Source organism: Mus caroli, unplaced genomic scaffold (genome assembly GCF_978045245.1).
Source record: "Mus caroli unplaced genomic scaffold, Mus_caroli_1 scaffold_8, whole genome shotgun sequence".
Classification (NCBI taxonomy): Eukaryota; Metazoa; Chordata; class Mammalia; order Rodentia; family Muridae; genus Mus; species Mus caroli.
In genome coordinates this window covers 27,517,551-27,537,982 of record NW_028227263.1, presented here as the reverse complement: position 1 = coordinate 27,537,982, position 20,432 = coordinate 27,517,551, and the positions used below count along the sequence as shown (strand labels likewise).

The 20,432-nt window shown below is 47.0% G+C and overlaps 1 protein-coding gene across 1 annotated transcript; it reads right to left on the bottom strand.

Moving 5' to 3' along the window:
- Positions 1–3,647: 3,647 nt before the first annotated feature.
- On the bottom strand, positions 3,648–14,655 carry Clec19a (C-type lectin domain containing 19A). Its single transcript, XM_085842438.1, is given in 4 exon segments — positions 3,648–3,724; positions 4,858–4,990; positions 6,568–6,672; positions 14,569–14,655. Coding segments are annotated over 4 exon segments (402 nt in total).
- Between the last annotated feature and the right edge of the window lie 5,777 nt (positions 14,656–20,432).

Below are 20,432 nucleotides of genomic sequence, written 5' to 3'. Positions count from 1 at the left end.
CATGCTCACGCTCACACACACGTACATATGTACACACCTAATGGTAAATCTAACAATGTTTTCCTGGGGCTGGGGAGATGTCTGGGTCGATGACATGACGACCTTAGATTAGATTTCAGCCAGACATCATTGAGCGCTCCTGTAACTTTGGTGTCTTTGGGGTGGGTCCAGAAGGACCACTGAGGCTTACTGGCTGTCAGCCTAGATACAGGTACAGTGAGAGATTTCATCTCAGGAGAACAAGAGGGAAGTAAGATGGAGAGGAGGACAGCTGATGACATCCTCTGGCCTCTGCACACACTTGCACAGGTGTGTATGTACAAGCACTTACAAGTGAGCACACAGATATCTTCATAAATAAAGACAACTCTGTCCTTAAGAGAAATTCAGAGACTTGCAATTCCCTTGCCATTCTATTATTACTATGAGGTCCCTTTGCAATATCCTCTCTAGGAGATGCCAGTAAGGACAAGTGCCCAGGCCAGGCGTGGGGCTGGTGATGGGATGGCTTGCATGGGTGAAAGGTAATGAGTTAATGACAGTGGAAGTGGGTGATGCACCAAGGGGCTCATCAAGGAGGTGCCAGGGACATCAAGCTGTCAGCAGCTCCATGGAAGAGAGCAGAGCACGCAGAGGCTCCAAGGGCTCCTGCAGGGCCTCTCCCACCCTCTCTTGGCAGCTGGGGACTTGCCCCTGTGGCTCTATGGTATCATTAGTGCAGGCCAGTGCTTCCCACCACCCTTGGATTTGACAGGCTCGTGTTCCTGGTGGGTTCTTTCTATTGTAAAGCAAATAGCAGTGACTCCAGTGGGTGGAGGGCAAAGTATAGGTTCTTGCCTGGTGGTTGCTGGGTACCACGATGGGACAGGTATTAATTAAATGATCCCTAGGCTGTGGGAGGTGGGATTTTCCAAACTTAGGACCAAGTGGAAAACCTGGGGCTCCTTCCTGCACCAGCTCAGAGAAACGGCCAAGAGTCTATGGGAAAAAAGGCTCACCTTTATTTATGAGTCTTACAATTCTTGCTTGCTTTGTATTTCAATCAAAGATCAAAAATATGTTTTGAATTTGTACCTACAGACTGCCTTGGACTCCCCAGAATGAATGTAATATAGTTATTTGACTGGGAGTTTATTGAAAACTTAAGTATTATTGTGTATGAGTATGTGTGTGAGAGCTTGTCCATATGTGCCACAGATATGTGTGAAGGCCAGAGGATACCATGAATCATGTAGGCCCTAGTACTAGGTTCCCAGGCTTGCTTTCAAGTACTTTTACCCACCAAACCATCTTGCTGGCCCCCAGCAAGTTAGTTTAGATCACTGGTTCTAATCTTTTTATGTGCTCTCTTCAGATGCCATAGATGATGGAAGAGACTCATATTTGTTATATTGGAAGTGATTTTATCCCTTAAGGGTTCATGTGCTTAAAATTCATTCCCCAATATGGAAATATTGGGAGGTGGTGGGATCTTAAAGAGATGAGGCCTTGTTAAGTCAGGTCATTAAGGACATGGAATTAGAAGGAATTCATGCTGGTCTAGCAAGGTGAATTAATTTCTAAGAGGAAGGGTCATTATAAAGAGGAGGGGGTAGCTGAAGAGATGGCTCAATGGAAAGGGAGCTTGTTGTGCAAGTGTAAGAACATGAGTTCAAGTGCCCAGAACCCATGTAAATATTCAGAAGTTGCCACTGGCTTTCCTGTAACTCCTGGGCCTTGGAGGTAGAGACAAGTGGAGCTATGGGGTTTGTTGGCCACCAGTCTAGTTTCTGGTTCAGTGACAGACTCTGTCTGAAGGGACTAAGGTAGAGAGTGATAGGGTAGGACACCCAGTGCCTCCTCTGGCCTCTGGGAGTCACTCATACCTATGGATACCCTACTCACACATGTGTGCAAGAGTGAGGATGACCCTTGAGTCTTTCTGGCTTCCTGTGTCACTGTGTATTCTCCTACTCTCAACATGCCTCCACCATAATGACATCTGCCATGCTGTGACCTGGCCAGAGGAACCTCCCCAGGAGCTGAAGCGATGGTTCATCTCAGATGAGAGTGCAAGTCTAGGTCCTAGAGAAAAGGGGATGTGCTTGATTGCCCTGAAAACTAACCCCTGAGATGTGTTCTGGTGTGGCCCAGCCCTTAGCACACACCTTGAGTTCCTCTAGCTGGAATATAGACACACCCCTTAGTACACACCTTTAACCCCAAGCAGTGAAGGAAAAGCTAGTTTGTAGAAGGAAGCACCTATGTTTGAAAGCTATGTCTAATTGAGTGTCATAAAAAGTGACAAATCAGACTAGGATATGCCCAACTCTCACGAGAGGAGAGGGGAAAGCGAAGCTACTCAAGGGAGAGACAGACAGTGTAGGAGGAGAGAGCACAGCACAGGAAGATAGTAGAGTTCCTGGAGAGCAGTGCAGTAGAGTTGAGAGGGAGAGTGGAGCAGCACAGAGAGGGAGAAGGAGGCAGTTTTACTGGGAGAGTTTTACAGAGACAGATTGAAGCGAGAACTAGCTAGACACCGGTAAAGACAGAACGAGAGAGAGAGAATGAGAAGAAGCCAGATCAAGATAGATTGCCAGAGTTAGTTTGAGGCCAGGCAGAGCATTTCAGAGGTAGAGAGAAAAGCCAGATTGAATCAGTCAGCTGGGAGAGGAGTTTTAAATCAGAACAGCTGAGTTGATCAACCAGCCAGAGTTCAGAAAGAGCTAGAAAGTGCAAGCTTATTCAGTAGCAAGTCTCAGAAGCTGAAAACATTCTAGGCTTAGATAAGACTGTACAGAGGCGAGAAGCTTCCAGGACTAGGCCTAGGTTAGCAGACAGAGGCAGTAAGCCTTGGTGATGACAACTTCTTCAGGCAAATAAAAGTTACTTTTTTTTTCTTTTTGGTTTTTCGAGACAGGGTTTCTCTGTATAGCCCTGGCTGTCCTGGAACTCACCTTGTAGACCAGGCTGGCCTCAAACTCAGAAATCCGCCTGCCTCTGCCTCCTGAGTGCTGGGATCAAAGGCGTGCGCCACCATACCCGGCTAAAAGTTACTTTTATAGGAACTATTTTGGGCTTTTGAAACCCCAAAGCCTAGAGACACACTTCCTCCAACAAGGCCATCCCTATTCCAACAAGGTCACATCTCTTAATCCCTCTCAAGTAGTGTTACTCCCTAATGGCCACGCATGTATCTGTGTGTTGGGGGAGCAGTTTAGAACTGAATCCATTTTTCTGCCTCCATGGACACTTTGCAGCTTAACTCCACACTTCTGAACAGAACCAAAGCTCACGCCCTCTGGCCAACAGCTTAATTTTCATTACCCAGAGCTCCACAGAGGGTCTCAACTCCCACTCCACTCTGCCAAAGTGACACAAATGAGGGCTAGCCAGTCAACCTGTGTCAAAGTGACCACTTCAAGCATAAGCTGGAGACTGAGCTAAGATGGCAGCATTCAGTTCAGTCCAGGACACTGGAACCTGTGTGAGCTGGCTGCTGTCTCCTGGCCACATGGCCGGGGAACCATTAACGTGAGCTTGTTGAGAATCTCTGCCCACAGGACCTCCTTCTACGTGTGCTTACATTTACTTAGCATAAACTCTGCTCTAGACACTGCTGCCCGACGATCTTGGTGCTGAGTCCATGCCAGGGGAACAGGAGTGTGTCATCGAATGCTCGGAGATGGGATCTTGCAGACAAAGGGGAACTTCCTGTGGCGGGTGTTACCCTTCCAGGACAGTGCTGGGAACAGAAGAAGCAGAGAGTCTGGGTGAAGATCCATCTACTGCAGTAAAAGCCACTGCATCACCACTCTGCAGTAAAAGTCCTTTCCAGCAGGCCTAACTGCTGATGTCTGCTGAGACAGCTCCCCTATCTTTTTCTCTCATAAAGCTGGGTTTGATCTGCCATTAGACTGGGAAGGGTAAACTTCACTTCCAGACTGCCCCAGCTCTGTTTGCTGGACTGCAGGACGGCCAACAGGATAAGTGCCTTACCTTTATCTCCCACCATTCCTCATGAGGAGGAAAAGGATAGAGAAGAGCAGAGAAATGCTTGGCCCTGGGATTCTGTGCATGTTTCAAACCTAGCTCTATTTCTTGCCTGCTCTGTGACCTTGAAGAAGTGGATCCTGGATTCACCTTGGAATCCAGAGCTGATAGAGCATAGATCATGAATCCAGACAATGACTGACACCTCAAGCCCATTCTCCTGTCACTGTGCTGTGCCAGTTGTCCCTCAATTATCTCAGTAGCCTTTTACACAGGGGTTAATAGTAAGCTCATTTCTCAGGAAACAGACTCTCAGGGTTAATTACTCCCTGCAAAGACATAGCTACAAAGCAACAGGACTGGAACTCAAAACCAGGAGTGCCCACACCTCTGTGCTTCTCCAGGCACAACTGTGTCCTAACATTCAGAAGACAGCCTGGGCTGGGAGCTTTCATTTTAGTGCACTGGTGAGCTGGCCCAGGAGACTACGTTTTGGTGCAAAGATTTTTAAAAAGGAGTGGGGATATATGCTGTGCACATCAAATAACTTAGTGAAATCTCTGCTGCCCTCTCTAATTCTCTATGCCTTTTCATCCATTTACAGCCTGATTGTCAGTGAACCATCAAAGATCTTTTAAAACACCACTACCCCAAGACAGTGTCCCAGTTCCAGGGAACCTGATGCTCTCCGAGGTGCTGAAAATGGGCCACTTCTTAATTCTCATTGTGCCCTACCTTTCCCCTTGGTGCCTCTCCATGTTCCTTATAGATTCCCTATCTCTCACGGTGACCCCATTTCTCATTGTGTCCCCCATACTTCAGGGTGCTTCTCCATCCCTCATGGGCCTATGCAGCCCCTCTGCAAGAGCCCAGGTCCCAGGGTACCCACCGTTACTGTGCCAGTACACATCTGCACACAGTTGTCTGGATCTGTATGAATGTCATCACCAGGCTGGCTCCTGTCCCAGTAACTGTAGTCACAAGAGAAGCCATCAGTCCATTCAAACTGTCCTTCCTGGGGTCCATTCAGAGGCATGGAAGTAGAGAGGAAGACCAGGTATTGGATCATCTCCAGCGGAGAGACAGCTTTAGAGACTTCTTGCATCAAAGCCCTTGTAATGTGTACCACGGCTACCAGCACTGCTGTTCTCAGGCACTCTGTTTGACCCTTAACATGTGAACTTTGCTTACTTTGTTCTCACCTCTCCGCACTGCAGGCAACGTCACCCTCAGAAACTGGCACGTAGATGAGTTGGCCCCGATTCCTCAGTGTTGGTGTTCAAACCCAGGTTGACCTGAGTCCAGTACCCAACACCCAAATACTATCCTTTCTCAGTGAGTGGGACCTACTCCCGCTCATGTCCTTCCCATTTGAATGCCCGTGTTTTCTTTCCTGGTCTGCAACTCCTCTGTCCAAACAGGGGGAGTCCTGCTGGGAAGCTGGTTCATGCTGCAGTAAATGTGGAAATAACAGCACCAGCAGTAGTGTGAGCAGGAGTCAGGCCTCTTATTCTGGTCTATAGAAAAGTAGCTCTTGAAGCACAGATGGTTCTGAAGTTTTTTCCTATACAACGACAAAGCAGGGGTGGGGTGGGCGGAGCTCCCAGTTCCCTCTCTACCTACCTTCCTTGATCTGTGACTTGGGCACATTATTCACCTGAGCCTCAGTTTCTCATCAATACAACAGAGTGAAGATCGCAGAGAGGTTTGAGGATTGAGTATGTGCCTAGCAGCACAGAGCCTAGTGCCCAGTGCCTGACCCCAAGCAGAAAAGGAAAAGAGTCCCTTCTCTGTCTTGTTTGTTAGGATTATTAAGCCACAATAAACATTCTTTAAATTATGATCTAATGTAGACGTAACTTAATTTTTATTTATTTTTATTGGTTAGGATGATTTTAATTGAAAGAATTTCTGAGTCTCTGGGACGTTCTCTATAATACAATTGAAGCTGAGCAAGAGTATCAGATGCCCACCTTAGCAGCATACAGTGGCTCCTTTGGTAGCTTTCCATACCATTCCATCTCCATGCCCTTTAGAAGTCCTTGCTAAAGGACAGCACTGGGATAGAGGTGAGGGACTGGATGACAGCGACTCTAACTTTAATGCTGCTACTTTAAATGGCAATATTCATTTTATCCCAAGTGCTGGGTTGGAACCAGGGCTTCTCATGAGACAGGAAGCCTGAGTTCAGGGCCTTCCTCGGTAAAGAATGAGCTCAGAGTCAGCCCAGGCAACCACGAGAGACTTCACTTCAAAAGAAACAGTAGAGTGGGCTAGGCATGTGGCTCAGTGTCAGAGCTCATGTACTGTGGGCTGAGCCCTGCATTCAGTGATGTTGAAAGGGAAAAAAATCCCTCACATCTCTAACCACATTTTTGATTTGGAGAATCTGAGTGATAACAAAGGCTCTGTCTGGTCGCCCTGTGTTCCCGTGTCATCCACTTCCATGATTAACTGAGGCGGGTCAACTCCACACCCATTTCCACAGCTAGTATCTGTGGTCTGGGTCTATAACTGTGATCTGGCATTGTTCCATGGAAGTGGATTTTTGGGTGGAGTTTCTCCATGGTATCTATGTTTTCCTCACCTCTCCTGCCTATGGTTATGAAGGCCCATCCAGATGTCAGCCTGGATGTCAGGAACACAGCTGTTCATCAGGACATACACAAAGACATTCTCCTCCCAGCTGTGGATGTAGGAAACACATCAGCTATTAACATCGCCCCTTTCAATAGTGTAGAGCCTAAAGCAGGCTCATTAATGTTTCTAGACTAAGTATAAAGAGAACAGGATATAACTATGCTTTCTTTTTCTGTTCTCTTAAGATTTCAGCCAATTAGCTAACTTATATGCTTATTTGTGTGTGTCTGCCTGAGTGTGTGCACATCTGTGTGCATGTGCGGAAGCTAGAGGAGAGTACCAGGAATCCTCCACTATCACTCTCTGCCTATTCCTCTGAGAGTCTCGGCTAGGCTGGAAGCCAGAAAGTCCCAGCAGTCATTCTGTCTCACCGTCCTTGGAACTTGGGTTACAGGCGTTTGCTAGGGTACCTGGTGGTCTGAGCTCCAGTCCTCCAAAGTATGGAGCGAATGCTGTTAGCAACTGAGCCATCTCTCCAACTGAGTCCCTCCACCATTCTTGATTAGGTCAACCCTAAGTGGCCATTGGTGCCAGCTCAGAAAAAGACTCAGCACAGCACTTACTACCATTTCAGAAACCCTGCAAATGATGTGGGTCACACTGAGGATAAAAAGAACAGCGAAAGGCCACACATTGTGTTGAGCATGCTGAATGATTTAATGAGATTTCTGGTACCTGCTTTTGTTCTTTCTCCAGTACCCACCCTGTATTGCCAGTCCTTATCTACCTACCTTCCCTTCCTAATCTGTTTTTTTTAAACATAGCATCACTAAAATATTTTTCTTTTCTATTCTTTTTTTTTTTCTGGGAAATTCCTCTTTAGGCTTGAGCTTACTTAGTCTCCTCAGTGTCTTCTTGCCATGCTTGACTGAAAACGCTTATCAACAAAGAAACCAGTGAGGGACCCTGGCATTTGGTCACTGTCTAAAACAATGAAGACGTAGAGATGAAGGGACCAATGGACAGAGAGAGATGGGTGAATGGATGGAAGGAAGCAGGAATAGATACACAAATGGATAGTGTATAATGGATGGATGATGGATGGGTAGAAAAATAGAGGAGTATAGGGAAGGATGGAGGAATAGGTCAACGCAGTAAAACAGATACAGAGGCTACGTCCACTTGTTTATGCTGTTACTGTGTGTCATGTTATACAGCCACGAGTCCATTTCATCATCATAGCAAGCTGGATTTAGAGCAGACATGACTGGCTCCATTCCTGTACGATGATTTCATCTTATTACTGTAAAGGTCAGCCTGCAAGAAGGTGGTAGAGACCTCCTGACCACAAAGAATTCCTTTGTAGTATCACATGCTGCTTCCTGGCAGGAGACCAGCACGCTGGGGAGGGCTCATGGCAGGCCCCCAGTTAGCTTTAATCCATCTGGCTTCATCTCTTGCCATTCTCAGACACCTAATCAGACCTCTGTGGGCTTGTCTCTTGCCTCGACTCGGGCCAATTCCTACTTCTCTAGTCTCAAGTGCAAGGTGGCTTTACGTGCATCCGATGGGCATCTCTGGTAAGTGCTTATGCACCCCGACTTCATTGCACCCAGGATTCTTGCTCAGGGTAGTTCTTCATAGCAGCTGTGATCACCCCTCTTCTCCTTAGCACACAGAGGGTCTATGGGACTTGGGTTTTGCACTTTTATTGTAATGATGGGGAGGGTTTACATGCATTTGAGTGCAGAGAACAGCACCAGGCACTGGGTCCTCGGGAGCTGGAGTCTTAGGCAGTTGTGAACCACCTGATGTATTGCTGAAGTGGGAACTGAACTGGGCTCCTCTAAAACACCCCAAGCTTAACCCTGAGCCATCTCTGTAGTCCAGGTTTTGAATGAAACACAGCCATGTAGGGATGTATTCAAACAGCACTGAAGGTTTGCTGAAGTTGCCAGATCTGAGTTTTCCAGATTGTTCTGCGCTGTCATGTGATTGATGAGCAACATGGTATGGCCTGGACTCTCACTGGCAACACCCAAGGCTGGGGGTGCAGAAAGCACATCTTAGCAAACATGGGTGAGTGAGAATGTGTGAAAGCTTGGAACTGCTCATCTGTAAGTAGAAAGATGAAACCTGTAGAAGAACCACTCTCCCTCCCTCCTCCCTCCCTCCCCCTCCCTCCTCCTTCCTCCCTCCCTCCTCCCTCTCACCACTTCTTCCCTCCCTCCCCCTTCTCCTTCATTACTTCCTCCCTCTCACCCCTTTCTCCCTCCCTCCTCTTTCCATCCCTCCTCCCTCCCCCTCCTCCCTCCACTTCTCCTTACATCCCTCCTGCCCCCCTCCCTCCCTTCCTCTCCTTCATTCCTCTTGCCCTTCCCTCTTTCTTCCCACCTTGGCTAGCACTTGGTAAAGAGGAATTAATAATTAGTTAATGAAGTGGGGCTGGGTGGGAAAAGGAGAAGGCAAATGCCATTTGGTTTCGAAGTCTTCTAACCCCAGGTAGAAAATACTTCCAGAAATACTTGCATCTCCCTAATTCTGGCCCCTTTGAGGCCCCCCTCTCCAGGAAAGAGGCATTTCTGCATGCCTGAGTTGAAATAAACCAGAAAATGGGCTGTGGCAGGTCACTGCCCCACTGCCCTCTTTCTGTGCAGGCCACCAGAGACCTTTAATTGGAAGGTGGGGAGGCACAAGAATTAACTCCTACCCGTCTGGAATTTTCCTTCTCCCCTTGCCTCCTGGAGCTTAGAAGCTGACCTTAGAAGGGTTTCATCAGCTGAACCCAACCAGCCTCTGCTAGGCTGTACATCTTCACAGGCACACCTTCATAAAACAACCAAACCAGCCTTTACTATTCACTCGCCGTGTGCCGTGCGCTGTGCAGCTTCGCACATATTAATTTAATCTTTACATACCTGGTAAGGTAAACACCACAATCACTGCACTTTACAAAGCAACTTGGAGCACAGAGAGGTTGACTACTTTGTTAAAGGTCACAGACTTGCTCATAGGTAGCTTGTGGGACACAAGAGTCAACACGGGGGTGGGGGAGACGGGGGAGCACACAGAAATGATGTCATTAATACTTAACTTGTGGATGTGAGTCTTGCTGGCACAACTTGAAAGAATTAATGATTCTCTGGTCCCTGTCAGCAAGGACCTCACAAATAGGACAGAGCACTTCAAGCCCCCCTCCCCCGCCAAACCCCATGGGCAATGACAAGGGTTACCCCTGAAGCATCTAAGCTCTGCACACAGGCAGATGTGAAGACTCGAGAGGCTTCCTGGAAAAGGTAATGAATGAGTAGAGACCCTAAGCATGGTATGAATCAAAGTGTTCCAGGCAGAGGGCATGGCCCAGGAAGAGGGTGGAGTGGTTTGGGGTAGGGTGAGGGGAATGGTTCCGCAGGACCAAGAATCTCTGAAGGAGCAGGAATCCAAGGTGGGGCTGGAGAAGGGTATGGGGGATACAGGGAGAGAGGCAGACAGGAGGTGCAGAGCAGGAGGAGGAGGCTTGTTGCTCAGGAAACCAAGAAGTCAAACTGCATGGTCTTTTTCTCAATTAGCAGCAGCCAAGGTCTCCCAGCTGGGGGTGTGGGGGGAGTCAAAGCCGTTAGGAGCTCAGCTTGTTCTGGGATGAAAACATATCCGTGGAATCCAGCTCTCCCACTTTGAAAGAATAAATTGTCACCTTCCCACTCAATCTGGCTGTGAGCTCCCCTGGCCCTGCTCCAGCCGCCCACAGATGCAACACTCTGCTCTCTGCTGCCTCCTGCAGATGCACAGCATTGTGGCCACCGCCTCCTGCTGGGATAAACGGGCTGGGGTAGGGGTGCACCAGGGACAAGAAGGGGACAGGGGAGAATGAACAGACAACAGACCAGACAAGGAGAGGAGGTGAGGAAACTCTAAGGCCACATTCACCTTTCCTATTCCCAGAGTGAGCCCCAGATATTCCTGGGAGAAAACAAGAAGTGTCTTCCAGACTCCAGCAAGGTGGTGGAGGGCTGGGTCACCCTCCTGTTGCCTGTCTGGTCTCAATGCTTGGCAGTCCTTAAAAGCAAGCCTTACTTTTCCCATCTTGAGCTCTGCCTTCCCCTCTCTGAGCAGTTCTGGAGGCACGAGAGCACAGAGGAAAAGCCCCCAAACCACAGCTTAGATTGATCCAAGCAGGGAGCATTCACTGGGTGTTTAGGGCTTGGTTCCTGGAGGCCAGCCCGGGAGAGATACTAGACCTGTACCTGCTTTGCCAGAAGATCAGAGGTCACTGCCACTCACTCCTGGCAATCAGGTTTGTAATCTGAAACTCCCAAGCACTGCAATGCTGCTGGAAGACTTGGCTCTGTGGTTGTGGTTCTCTCACTGGTAAAGTACATGCAGTTAGCCTCTGTACCTCCAGGCTCTGGTCCATGAACTTAACACACAGTGGAGAGAAAGCATCTGAGGGGCAGGGCACTGCTCCTGTGCTGAACATAAACTTCTGGGTCCTGGTAATCTTGCCTGGGGACTTGAATATGCCAGGCAAACACTCTACCCAGTCCCCAGACTTCTGTGTTTTGAGATAGAGTCTCATATGGAGCTCAGGCTGGCCTTGGGTTTGAGATTCTAAGATTCCCAAGTGACATAATTGGAGATAGATAGCTTTTGTTTCCTGTCATCACCTCTACACAATGTGCTCCAGCAACTGTTTGCTTTGCCGTGATATTATTATGTGAGTTCAAGAACACAGGAGATGGAGCTTGGTTAGATGCATCCTTCTACAGCAGGGACCAAGCATCTGAGAATTTTGGCATCCTCAGGAATGCTGGAACCAATCTCCTGCAGATGGCTGAGGGACCACAGTCTATTAAACACCAAATTTAACCATGATTTAATTAAGGACATCAGCATTTCCTGAGTTCCTATATGTTCCTAAGCATGTGACCTCGTGCTGTTCCCATATGGTATTAGTTATCTTATCCTAAAGAGTACTTAAAGTATGTGTAGAGTGCCCTGTGACTACAGAGCGGGGAACAAACTGGGCCAGAGTGTCTGAGGCACACTCCAGGATTGGGCCTGCTCTAGAAGGCAGGATATCTAGTTGCTTGAACTTCTATGCTCCAGCTTAGAAGCTTGGACTCTGATACCAGATGGTTGGTAACTCGGCTCCCTGGGCCTCAGTTTCCCTTTTGAAATGGGCATGAGTGGAGCTGGGTGGGGCTAAGACTGCAATGCCATGTTGCTGGTGGTCAGGGGTGCTGAATACCTTGACTGATCTCTCTCTGCACCCCTAGGCCCTGCAAAGGCAGAGGCCGAGTTTCAAATCAGTTTGCCCTGATGTCACATGAAGAGTTCTGAGTTCAGGAGCTGGGGGAGGAACCAGCCATGGCTGAAGAATCCTAATAGCCATTGTCTTTGTTATTCCTTCCAGGTGCTGGCTCTACGTACATGCAGGAATACACAAAAGCAATGAGATCAAAGGCAATTTCAGAGCAGAGGATTGGGGGAAAAGGCCCATCCGGCTAAGTCCTCCCAGGTCCTTCAGACAAAGGACCTTTTCTCAAAAGAAAACCCAGGAGTGAGGCTGAGAGGATCTGGATCCACATGCTCAGGGGATAGAGATTCAAAGCCAGGAGCTGTGGGGTGGATGGCTAATGGATGCTTTGTACTGCTTTGGGTTGTTGTTGTTTTTTTGTTTTTTGTTTTTTGTTCTCAAGACAGGGTCTCTCTGTGTAGCCCTGGCTGTCCTGGAACTCATTCTGTAAACCAGGATGGCCTCAGAGATCCGCCTGCCTCTCCCTCTCAAGTTTTGGGATCAAAGGTGTGAGCTACCACTGCCTGGCCAAATTTATTCATTTATTGTATATGAGTAAACTGTAGCTGTCTTCAGACACACCAAAAGAGGGCATCCAATCCCATTACAGATGGTTGTGAGCCACCATGTGGCTGCTGGGAATTGAACTCAGGACCTCTAGAAAAACAGTGAGTGCTCTTAACCACTGAGCCATCTCTCCAGCCCTCTGTACTGCTTTGGAATAGCTGGGGGTATCCAGAAGAGGATGGAAAACCAGGCTTTGACTTCGGGGTGCACATCCACCCTCAGGATCTGCAAGGAACCACAGAGCCATATTAAATCCTCTCTAGTCACCAGCAGTGCATGCTCTTGGGCTTGTATATCAGTCTCCTTGGGCTGACACCATTTTCCTAGTCTTGTCTGCTGAACTGGAAGTCTGGGGAACACAAAAAGTGCCCTGTAAGCAGTCTGCAGACAACTTCTGTCAGTCTGCAGCCTCAGTTTCCCTGCTACAGCAGGGAAGGGTTGGGTGGAAAAAAAATTCTCATTAGTTCTCCAGGATGACTGGTTTGGGTGTGATCCTGGTTTGCTTGTCTAAAAGGAAGGGTGGCACACGGGGACAGGTGTGGTGTCTGGGAGTTCTTGTCTCTGATGAAGCCTGTTTATCACAATGAAACTCTCCTGCTTGAAACATCCTAACACCGAGAACCAGAGGTTCCTGGCAGAGGTGTGGAAAGTAACATGACGCTTCTTCAAATGCTTATCATGTGGTCAGTCCCTGATCCGCACCATCACTTCATTATTATCCCCGCCTCTGTGCATTCGTGCATGTGTGCACATGTGTATGTGCATGGGTATGTGTGTGTGTGTGCACGTGGTGGGTGCATGAGTGGATTCGGGTGTACATGGGACTGAAGTTGGGCTTCTCCCTCAGTTGTTTTCCATTAGTGAAATCAAAATTTTAGATAAATAACAAATGATTTATAGTATAAGTATGTCCACGCAATAGTGGGGTATATTTATAGTAACAAAGGACTTACTGTTATCTATTTGCTGGTTTTATCTAGTATCTCTGAGCAACACACACTAACAGCCCAATACTGACCTTATAACAATTTTTATCTGGAGATTTCATATAGGTTTCACTTAACCTGGGATAAAAATGACTGGTCTTTGCCATAGGGTTTTGGTAAAAATTATATAAATCCATAATGAAAAGTACTTATATCTATGCCGATCGATATGTAGTAAGGGATTTGTGAGTCTTTCCCTATAAATGTGGTCTTTGTGTGTGTACACATATATACACACATATGTATATATATACTTAAGACAGCATCACATATGTACCACAGGCTGGCCTGTCACATCATCTGTCACCTAGTCAGGCTTTGAACTCTCTGTCCTCCCGCTAGAAACAAAGAGATGTAGGGTGTTGATAGCAGTTCCATGGTGTTAGCACCCCAGTCTCCCCTTTGCAACATGGAAGTACTCAAACTCACCGCTGCCCCTCATCCCTCAAATGGCTTACAGGGAAGTCCCATGCCTGATGTTGATGAGTCCCATTTCCTGGGGACATCCCACAAGGCCCATAGGGATGGATATTGCTGGAGCCAGCCTGCCAGGGAAACCAGTAGAGGGACAACTGTACCCATCCCGCACCTCCATCTTCTGTGACCATGTGTCTGAAAGTTCCCTGGAAATGGGCATTGCCAAGGTCGAAGTGGAGGGGGTCTCAGATATAAAATTTCTAACAAAAATACCATTTTCCCCTGGAGCCAGATAGTGTGCTAAGCCCTTTCTCCATGGCCTGGAGCGGGTGACCGTATGACCTCTGCTTCCTGGAATGGACTCAGGATGATTACGGACTTTGCCAGTTGTAGCAGCACACATCTCTAATTCCAGTACACTCTGGAGCAGGAAGCAGAAGGACTGAGATTTCAAGACCAGCGTGGGCTAATTGCAAGATCCTACTTCAAAAATAAATGACAGAATAACTAGAATTTAAAGGAAGGAAGTCTCTCAGGTTACACAGCTTGTAAACTGCAAAGCTGGGATTTAACTTTAAGGGCCTTGGGATGAAGAGAGTGCTCCCTCATTTGGGGCTGGTCTATCAGGAGGCTCAGCTCAGGTCCTCCAGCTTTCCCCCTCAGAACTGCAGCCAGGCAGCTGGCCTCACTAGTGGGCCCTTAAGTCTGTAGGAATGTCCTCCCCAACCTGTCCCTGGTCCCTGTGCTCACCTGAATGATACTGATGTCAGGGTGTGGAAAGGCCTGTGCAGAGAGGAGGGCCAGGAAGACCACAGACTATAGTTCCCATTTCTTCATGTTGAACTTGGAGGAAGCTGCCTCTGGCTGGAGCAGAGCAGCTCAGAGCTTGGGTCCCCGATAGCTCTCCTAGGTTCAGGCAGGGCCTCTAGCAGCCAAGACAAATGGGGTGGACCCCTGTCCCTCCTCCTCCCCCTCCCGCCTCTCTCCCCACTCCTCATTGGACACAATGCAGAGTGACAGCTGAGAGCAAAGCAGTGCTCCAGTCCCTGGATCCCCTGAGCCTTCTGAGTGCCAGCTCTGTTCTGAGCCATGTCACCTCTTCTTTGAGCCTCTGTTTTAGGCCACCAATCATCTCTGTCCTCTTAGGTAAATAATTCTCAAAAGGTTAAAAAAAAATACAAGTGGAGATTGATTGCAGCAGACCCATAGCCATGAAGGTTGTTTGTGTGGTCCACATAATGTCTTAAAATTAATACAAGAACAGGCTTAGCTCAGTACATGTCACCAAGTCAGAGATCTGCATGGACATACATGATGAAAGGGAGAATCAACTCCTGAAAGTTTTCCTGCCTTCCAAGCAGCGCACACACACACACACAAACACACACACACATTACATGCTTATCAGTATATAAAAATCAGGAGGTTTTAAGTTAAGGCCAGTTCTCTGACTCCTGCTGCAAATGGGACAAGCCTTGGCTCTCATTTCCGCAGCAGAATCACTGCCCTGAGATGAGGCGGGCCCTCAAATCAGAGCTCTAGCAAGGTTTACTGAGGTCCTGTCCACTCGTCTGACCTTAAGGCCACTGAGATCTCTCGAGTTGCCTCTAGGGTTAAAGGAGGCACTAGTAGGAAGGTTACACAGTGAGTTACAAATGTCACAATGGTCATCTTTTGTGCCTAGCGCTGCTGTGTGGTTTGCTCATTCTTAAATGTTTTAAAGCCCACTGGCTTTCCTACTGGGGTTTGGCTGCGTGTAGGAACATTCTTTCTTATCTTCCTGTGTGTGTATGAGTACACGTGTATTCATGTGCGTGTGTGCATGCGGAAGCCTGAGGTTAGTGTCAGATGTCTTCCATCATGGCTCTCCACTTTGCTTTTGGAGGCAGGGTCTCTCCCTGAAACTGGAGCTCACTGGTCCTGCTGGACTGGCTGGCCAGTGGAGTGTTAAGGTGTTTTTCTCTCCCCAGCTCTGGGATTACTGATAAATGTGGCCGCACACAGCCTTTTACACGAGTGAGGAGATTCAAAGTCAGCTCCTTTCGCTTGAGTAGCAAACACTTTACCAACTGGAGCCCCTTCCCCAGGTTGACAATTTCTATTGGTGAAAACAAGAATTGTTCTCTTTTTCACCTTGTGTGTTCCTGGGCAAGCCACATTGTCTGGCTGAGTCTAAGTTTCTCCCTCTATCTCATGAACAACAAACAGCACATACCTCCAAGAGATTAAGTGAAATTCTTCCCTTTGCTTCTACTGTTTTTTCCTTGGAGAAAGATCTTGAAACAAGATCTACCTATATAGCCCCTGCCTTGCCTGAAATTCACGATCCTTCTGCTTCAGCTTCCCCAGAGCAGGGATGACAGGTGTGTACCACCACAGCCAGGTGTTTATTCTGTTTAGCATGGATGCTGCCCAGTAGAAGGTGCTCACTAAATAACATCATGTGCTGCTATTATTGCGATTGATCTTCATGAAAGACTTTCACTGGCACTGGCTGCATCCTCTCCATCTTGTTGGGCCCGTATCCTCCCCTGAAATGCTCAGCGAGGTGCTCTGACACTTCACGTAACTGGCATTCATGAGTAAGATGGGAATGTGTCAATTTGGTTTCCTAGTCACTCCCCCCACCCCTCACTGCTATGCTTGTGAGGAACAACTTAGTTCCCACCCACACAGCATGCTTTGCCCCACTGGGTGTTGGCACTGAAGTCGGCCAAAACATGACTCAGCATACAGGCTCAACTTAGGCCCAACTCTAGCCTACAGCAAGTCTGGGGTATACCAGTTGTCTCAAGACCATTGTATTAGGGCAGATGACAAAGCATGTATGTTTATTCAAAAGTGGTGAGCACTTATTGCATGCTTATTAGAGTGCTGGCATTACTGTGAACATGAATGGTAATGGGTGAATATCAGTCTTCATCATTGACTTGACTGGATTTGGAATCACGTAGAAGTGATTCACTTAAGAGTGATACTCTTAAGTGATACACTTAAGAGTGTATCTATGAATTTCCAGGGACATTTACCTGAAGAGGGATAATCCACCCTGAATGTGGGCAGCACCATCCAATGGACTGGAATGCCAGACTGAACAGACGAGAAAAGGAAGAAGCCAGTCTGGCATCAGATTCATCTGCCTCCTGTCTGGGGATGCAATATGACCAGTTTCCCCAACCACTTTCCCTCACAGCTGGAGCTATTCTCTCCACCGTGTGTTTCCTGCCATGATGGATTGTACCCTCAAACCTGTGAGCTCAAACAAATCCTGCCTTCCTTGAATTTCTTTGTCAGGTGTTTTGTCACAGCAATGAGTGAAGGTAACTATTATAACAAAACATAAGGTAGCATTTTCCCTTTTGTGCTACTATCCAAGGAGAAGAAATATGGAGGCCCCTGCTGCTGTGTCTTGGGGGCTACCACATCTATGTTTGATGCTATAACAAAATACTTGAGACTGGATCATTTACAATGAAAAGAAATTATTTGTTTTCAGTTTCAAGGTTGTAAAATTATCAGGGTGTCTCCATCTTCTTGCTGAAACATCACATGTAGGAGGTAGGGAGGGGAGAAAAGGGAGGAGAGAGGCAGAAGAAGAGATAAATTCCTGAGATAAACACCTTAATCCTCTCTTTATGAGACCAAAACACCTTACATTGACAAAATTCAATATGAATTTTGGTGGGGACAAACATGCCAGCCATAGCAATGTCCTTTTGAGTATGAATATGACAGGAAGGGAGGATAGCCCAAAAGAGTGCCCTGGAAGTTCTTGTGAAGAGAGGATAGATGTCAGGTAGATAGTTTATAGATGATAGATAGACAGATAGACAGATATCACTGAGTCCACAGCTATAGTCATCTGTCCTGCACTATGGTGTCTGAGTGCTGTTGCTTATTAGTTCTATTCCCTCTCTGAATGTGTCTTTGCTCAAATGTAGGTGTGGTCTGTGGAAATGTATCAGAATTGCAGTCTCAGGGCCTGCCAGGAGCTCCTGAATCAGAAACTTCCCTTGCTTTACTGTTCTCTAGTGTCTTGTGCGTTCATTAAAGTTTACAGAATATAGCTCTAGACAAGGGTGTAAAACTTTTCTGTAAAGAAAGAGTATGTTTTTTAGGCTTTGCAGACTTTGCTAATCTGTCACTGTTGAGTTTTACCAAAGACCCAGGAGTAGGTCTGGAAGTATTTCAATAAAACTTTATTTATAAAAGCAGGCAATGGGTTGGGCATGGCCTAGGGGCTGTTCTGTGTTCAATTTTACAGACAGAAAATGGATTTTTTTCTCTTAACAAGTGTTAAGTTTGCTGTTAATTGAAGATTGTAAGGATCTCTTATATATGTAATAATATATTTCTCTCTCTCTCTCTCTCTCTCTCTCTCTCTCTCTCTCTCTCTGTGTGTGTGTGTGTGTGTGTTTTCTAGTTTCTTAAAATGACATTTACTGAATGATATTCTGTGTTCCCTATATATGTGTTTATGAGAGGCTGGTCAAGTCAGTGAAGATCTATCTAAAACATCTACTCATTATCATGGTGACAGTTTGTATATGCTTAGCCCAGGGAGTAGCACTATTAGGTGTGGCCTTGTTGGAGTAGGTGTGTCACTGTGGATGTGGCCTTTAAGACCCTCATTCTAGCTGCCTGGAAGCCATATTCAGCCTTCAGATGAAGAAGAAGAACTCTCAGCTTCTCCTGTACTGCGTCTGCCTGGATACTACCACGTTCCCTAATTGATGATAATGGGTTGAACCTCTGAACCTCTAAGCCAGCCCCAATTAAATGTTGTCCTTACAAGAGTTGCTTTGGTTATGGTATCTGTTCAAAGCAATAAAACCCTAACTAAAACAATCATCTACCCATCCATCCTTCCATCCATTCATCCATTATATCTCCCTCATAATCTCTTAGCTTCTAAAAGTGTTATTTATGAGGCTGGAGAAATGGTCCAGAGGTTAAGAGCACTTGGTATGCAATTATTAGGATCGGAATTTGGATCACAGCACCGAGGTAACACGCTGGACATCTCAGATATTTTTGTAACTGCAGCCCAAGCTTAACCAAGAAAACATGAGCTTCAGGTTCAGGAGAGTCCGTATCTCAAAGGGCTATGTGAAGAGTGATGAAGGGGACTTGGTGTCCTCCTCTGGTCTCTGCTTGTTCATAGACACACCTGCATACACACATGTATATGCATTCAAACATTTAAAAATATTGCCTATTTAGTAAACCCTCTGTTCACGACCATTACAAAAGAGGAGTCGATACTTACTTCATAAACTATGAGGTAGAAACCATATTCTGCTGTGATTAGACACCAACTAGGAAGTCTCTTCAAGCCTCAGCTTTCCTGCCTACACAATATGAACAAACTGATACCTCTCCAGTACAAGTACTTAGAAAATACTTGGCTAGTAACAAGCACCCATAATCCAGAACCTTAAATATTCTTGGATAAGATGACCTAAAGTTTGGAACTAAAGGAGCTAGCGTCCTCTAGATATGGCTTGAAATGTCCCCCAATGGTCCTTGTGATGAATCTGGCAGTATTGGGAAGTGGTTGAGCTTTCAAGAGCTTCCTGATGGGAAATCACTGGGGACATTTTCCTTGGAAGAAGGTAAGGTCATTCATGTGTGACCCCTTGAGGGTTATGAGATCAGCAAGCCAGCACCCTCTCTCTGACTCTACTTCCTGGTTTCAATGCCCTCACCAAGATGTGACTCCATCTACTGCCCTCAGCAGACATCAAAACCTTGGCCTGCTTTGATCTTTCATACTTTCTCCCTCAGGTATTTTGTTATAGTGATGGAAAGCTAATACCCTCTTCAAAGGTTAGCCACACTGAAACTTAAAGGCCTCCCAGCATTTTCTTCTAGAGGCAAAGTGTTGGAGTTTTTACCTACCAATCCCTCTGAGTTATTTCTACTGGAATTCTGGACACGAGGAAGGGCAGTTCTCCCATCCGCAGTGGACAAGGATACTTAAGACCGGAAATGGATGCTTCTTCCTTGCAGTTATTTTTGGTTTGATAGGAACAAAGTTCCAATGCCTCAAATGGCTGCTTGGTCTTAGTGCCCTAGATGGACCTATACCTTCAGTATAGGCAGGGTATAGGTCTGTAGTTTGTGCCAAGTCTGGGGGGTGTGGTCAAAATCCCAAGATGTTCTGGAGTTGGTCTGAACTCAGAGCTGCAGCAGAGGGGGAAGAGAGGAATTCTTTCTCCAACAGGTGAGCAGGCTCAAGGGGTCCTGAGGAATGAAAGTATCTTCAAAACTCCCTATCTCTGTTCTCCACCCACCTTTATTCTTTTAACTTGGGTCCCCACACCACAGAGTGGTGAAGTGGTCCAGGCATCTCTTTTCCCACCTCCTACCTGAGGAGGAGGAGGATGCTAATTAAAACAATGGGTAGTCCAAAGCAGGGCACCTTGGGCTCTGGTTTCTATAGAAACACAGTCCTCCTTTCACCTTTCAACACATCTCTCTGTCTCCTGACAAACTCTATTCCTGGAGATGTGGATGGCTCTGATCTGAGCTGCCAGTGTTCCTACTTGTCCCCAGCAAAAGCTGTCTGATGCATACCAGGTAATAATAGCCACTGGGTGCTGTGCCAAGAC